This window comes from Agrilus planipennis, unplaced genomic scaffold (genome assembly GCF_000699045.2).
Source record: "Agrilus planipennis isolate EAB-ADULT unplaced genomic scaffold, Apla_2.0 scaffold56, whole genome shotgun sequence".
NCBI classification, from domain to species: domain Eukaryota; kingdom Metazoa; phylum Arthropoda; class Insecta; order Coleoptera; family Buprestidae; genus Agrilus; species Agrilus planipennis.
In genome coordinates this window covers 1,128,780-1,133,803 of record NW_020438870.1, presented here as the reverse complement: position 1 = coordinate 1,133,803, position 5,024 = coordinate 1,128,780, and the positions used below count along the sequence as shown (strand labels likewise).

At 32.0% G+C, this 5,024-nt stretch overlaps 1 protein-coding gene across 2 annotated transcripts; it reads right to left on the bottom strand.

Annotated features, from left to right (window-relative positions):
- Positions 1–2,892: 2,892 nt before the first annotated feature.
- LOC108732687 (leucine-rich repeat-containing protein 57-like) lies at positions 2,893–4,590 on the bottom strand. 2 transcript variants are annotated; one of them, XM_018463629.1, is made up of 3 exons: positions 4,509–4,590; positions 3,126–4,220; positions 3,008–3,061 (listed from the first exon to the last, which is right to left on the bottom strand). In XM_018463629.1, exons 1-3 carry the CDS (start codon positions 4,521–4,523, stop codon positions 3,056–3,058), a joined length of 1,116 nt encoding a protein of 371 aa, XP_018319131.1. In that variant the 5' UTR covers positions 4,524–4,590; the 3' UTR covers positions 3,008–3,055. The 2 variants fall into 2 exon arrangements, with proteins under 2 accessions (XP_018319130.1, XP_018319131.1); XM_018463628.1 differs by having other exon boundaries at positions 2,893–4,220.
- Between the last annotated feature and the right edge of the window lie 434 nt (positions 4,591–5,024).

The window sequence follows — 5,024 nt, the reverse complement described above, 5'->3', positions numbered from 1 at the left end:
ATGAACCCAAAGCTAAAGAAAATGGATTCCATTTCTTTCTCTTATTACAATGTGTAAAAGATTAGAAACAAAATGGGGTTGGAATTATTTTGATATAAAATATTTGATGTCGATTTTACAGTTATTTGCAACCTAATTTTGGTTCTGATCTTTCATGCTAAACAAACTATTTTGGCATCAGTGTCTTTTTTCCAATTAAAACGGGTGTCAAAGGCAAATAAGGAAGCATATAAAAGAATTATTTGTTGCTGAACTGAAGAAACTATAACATACACATAGAAAAACTATATCTCGAATCACTTCAAACACAAAAATATGAATCATACTTAATCTTCCCAGCATATAATCACTATTAACCTAGAAATACTACAAAAATTAGTAAATGCCTGTAATGTTTTCTTAAAAAATATTTTATACTTACCTAAGTAAATCTAGAAAATTAAATACGTACCTACTACAAAAAAAGTATTTATTTGAAAAAAGTATTTTGCATTTAACATTTAAAATACAAAAGGGAAATCTATTGTGTATTTTACATTTGAAATAACAAATCAAAAAAGTATTTGCATTTTGTATTTAAATACTTTTAAAAAATCATTTTGCACATTTCTACTTATAACTTATGAAAACAAACCGCTTATTATGAAACTTTTTGTCGAGATTGTTAACTATCAAAACAGGTCCTCTAATAAATAACCTCCCACAACTTGTTTACTAAATTACACTTATTTTCCAGCATTTCAAGCCAAAATTATTTGAAACGAATGAGTTTTATTTAACATATTTAAATGTACTTGCATATTGTTAGTAAATAATAATGGTTTCAAAGAACTTTTACTGAAGATTTTACAAAAGGTGCTTCTATAGAGAAACGGGGTGGACATCCTAAACAAAGTAGAGCAAGTAAAAGGATAATTAAGGAGGGTGTTTTTCTGATAAACCAAGTAGGAAATGCTAGACTTGCCGACAGACCCAAACATTGGCTAATTTTTGGGAAGCCAATCTTGTCAGCGTTCGGCCAAACATCAAATACCAAGTCTTAGGTACAATATGTTTCGCCAAGTTTGGTTCAATACTGGGCAGTTATGTATAGGTTTGTCTATTCTGGATCAAAGTGGGGTCAAATTTCGAGTGTTAAGGCTATGTATACGAGGGCAATTCAATAAGTACCCGTATTTGAAGACAGAGAACGTTCCTGAGGGAAATTGGTGTTGTCATCGTGTGCTGCCATCTATCAAACCATTGGCAGCCATTCGACTGAGACGTGTTTCATTATTTTCGCTAAGATGGAAAAAGAGCAGTATCGTTCGGTAACCCGCTTTTTGTTTTTGGATGAGAAAAAATGCGAGGAGATGAAACCAAAGTTGGATACTGTTTATGGAGACATTTCGCCATCTATGACCACAGTTAGATATTGCTTTAACGAATTTAAACGTGGGCAAAGATACGTTTTTGATAGGAGCGACCAGGAAGCCTGGCAAACGTTGTTACAGAGGAAATCATTTTACGGATCTTTTAGGAAAAGGAAGAACGATCACTGGACAATACTACAGTGAGTTATTGGACCGCTTCGACAAAAAATTGAAGGTGACACGGACGTATTTGACGAAAAAGAAGGTGCATTTTCAACACGATAACGCACCGACACATTCATCAAGAGTTGTTGCCGCCAAACTCCATGAATTACGTTATGAATTTGCTGCCGCACACCCCGTACTCACTCGATTTGACTCCCTGCGACTTCATCTTGTTCCCTACCATGAAGAAATGACTAGCGAGAAAAAAATTTAGCTCAAACGATGAAGTCATCGCGGAGACAGGGGGGATTTTGGAGAGTTCGACAAATCTTATTTTTGGAGAGGTAAAAAAATGGCAAGGTCGTTGGGAGAAGTGTATCTTTCTAAAAGGGGACTATCTTGAAAAATTAAAAAAAAGGTGTCATCATTTCTAACACAGGTACTTATTGAACCGCCCTCGTATAAACGTTTCGCTATAACTAATACTGGACAACGAAGTATTGGTCAAGATGGAAAGCGACGCAATTACCTAATCTTACATTAATTTTGTTCAAGTTTTGGTATAATATTAGCAGCCAATCTTGAGTTGCAATTGTTCGTCAAATCTTGGCTCAATATTGACTACCCATTCTTTAATTCAGTATTGGTGGACCAATCATGCCAACAAAGCATGGACCGAAGTGGCAAACCGGGCATTTGTCATGCTTAGTCCAATATTGGTTATCAATCTTGAACCGCAATCGAATAATTTTCGGTCAAGCTTGGACCAAGCTCGGTCCTGTCGTTATTAGGAAAGTTTTCAGGTAATTGGACATTAAAGAGAAAAACTTTTACCCACCATAACCTATAATATCTATAAGCCGTAGGTTTAATGATGATCTTCTATGTGTAATTTGTATAACAAAATATGTAAAAATATTAATATATACCTATGTAAAAATATCTTTAGAATTTTATTTTCCACAATGTTATTTTTCTCTCTGAGATTTGTGCTGTTCCACCACACCGTTTGGTACGACCCGACCGGATGGATCAGTACCATCAAAATTATTACAAAATAAAGGTCCGGAACGGAATAAGACCATCATTAAAATTTTACTTGGAGTTATTATTGATTTCGGGGTGGAATTGTACTATACTGAGGGGCTTTAAGGTTTCTTAATCCTAAATAATCTGAGACAACAGTAATACACCATATTTCGCTTTTAATATCTAATTTAGTTAATTTAATCAAGAACCTAATTAAGTAATAATGTGTTGAAAAATTGAAACATTTTTAAATGATGACGCTAAGATTCATTTTTTATTCAAAATTTATAAGCATCTATTACATTATGTTTATGGATTCAATAAATAAATAGGCAACTAAATAGATTATCCATAAGAATATGTAATATTTAATCAATTTCCAAGTACTCAAACAAATAGAATTCAATACACAAATATTATATAAATATTAAAAAAAAAGAAAAATCACCTTGTAATCAAAGCAATTTGTTCGACATTAGAATAATTGTCCAAACCGGAACGATTTCCTCTTATTCCTAAAACATCTCTGAGATTGAATCTTAGTAATACTTCTAAGAGAAGAATTACAACTACAATTACCAAAAGACACATAATGACTATCATCATGATTTGTGCCTGATGAGTCAAACCATTAAAGTGATAATCAGCATTCCTTTTTATTTCACTGATTGCATGTTTATCGGGAGAAAAAATTTCCTCTGCTCGATTGTAGCAACTGATTCCATCAATTTGGGCACCTTTCTTACTGGTCCCTACGTAACTAATATTACTGCCCCGTAATATGTTCAGCATTAATTCAAGGTCTGAGCACAGCCACCTGTTTTGTTGTATTCCCAGAACAGACACATTGGGAATGTTCTTTAACAGTCCAAAAATATTTAATTGTGTAAGACGATTATCGGTAAGATTAAGACAACTAAGAGTCATGCCAAACGAAAATTTGTAGCCTGTATCAAAATTCGATAGGAAATTTTTTGACAAGTCTAGGACTTTCAGATGAAACAAATTGTACCATTTCTCTGGATTAATTTTCATTAATTTATTCCCATTTAGTAAGAGAATTTTAAGACAAATCAAATGATCAAAAGTTGTGTCACTAATATTTGTAAGAGCATTATAAGATAAGTTCAACTTTTCTAAATGTCTTAACTGGAAAAATGAATTTATTGATAATCTTTCTAACTTATTGTTAGACAAGTTTAACGATTTTAACGTTCTGGTGTGGTTAAAGGTAAGGGGTAAAATCTCCTGTAGTTTATTATCACTTAAATCCAGTTCTTCAATACGATCCAAATTTAAAAATATTTCATCTGATAGTGATTCTATTTCGTTAGCGTGTAAGTCCAGAGTTTTCAAACAATCCATAAAAAGAAAAGCTCCCGGATCAATTTTCTTGATATTCTGATGGTGTAAGTACATTTTTAGGATATTCTGAGAATCAAATGTGGCGAAGAAGTTTCTTTCTAATATTTCCATGTTACCAGATTTAAAACCAACATAATTACCCCTGAAATTTTTTCGCATGGGATTAAAACCAATGGTGGTAAAGTGATAATCCGATATGTTTTGGAAAAGTCGTAGTCTACTGTTGACATCACCATTGCATATTATTGTATCACCTTTGCAGAAAGCCAAAGACATAGTTATAAAAAATTGTAGAATATGGGTAGATATCTGAAATAAAATAACTTACACTTATGTTTTCCGTTACATACGTCAACACAAGTAATATTTTATTTGGATATTTATTTATTTTTCCTTTCTCAATTTTCGGGAATTTCAAAAAACAATTTTAAAGGCATTTAAGAATTTTTCTATCAAAGAAGATAAAAATCTTTATTTTATTTATACGTTGTTAGTTATACAGTCGAAATTTTTCAAGTAAAATTGACATAAAAAATTAACCTGTTAAGTATTTAATGTGTAAAACATCCAATTTAATTAAGAAAGGCCAATACTTACCCTGCAATAACACATAACGAAATTATAATTTTTTGTAGCGCAGTTATTAGATAGCTATGGCACAAAGGGAGGCGGTTTACAGAATCACTGCTTAAACATATGGTATTATCTGTCTCATGCATTTAAAATCCTATACCTATCTAAATAAATAATTTATGTGCATCTATAAATAGAAACAAAGTACTTGTATGACAATTTATCGAATCGAAAACAAAACGAAATGTTTAACATTTTCTACACTTATTCAACAAATGTACATATGTATGTGCACTGCAGGCAACTAAATTACGAAAATATAACTTTTTGGTTAAACAATTTTTGAAGTGAAAAGGTAGGGTAAGTTCGTTTCATGCGAGTTGCTATGTAACGAAATTATGCAACGTATTTCCCCCGCTGTCTGTCTCTATGTTTGTTTAGATCTTTAAAACTACACAACAAATTTTGATGCGTTTTTCTTTAATATATAGAGTGATTCAAGAGGAAGGTTCATATGTATAATATAGTAAAGAAATACTG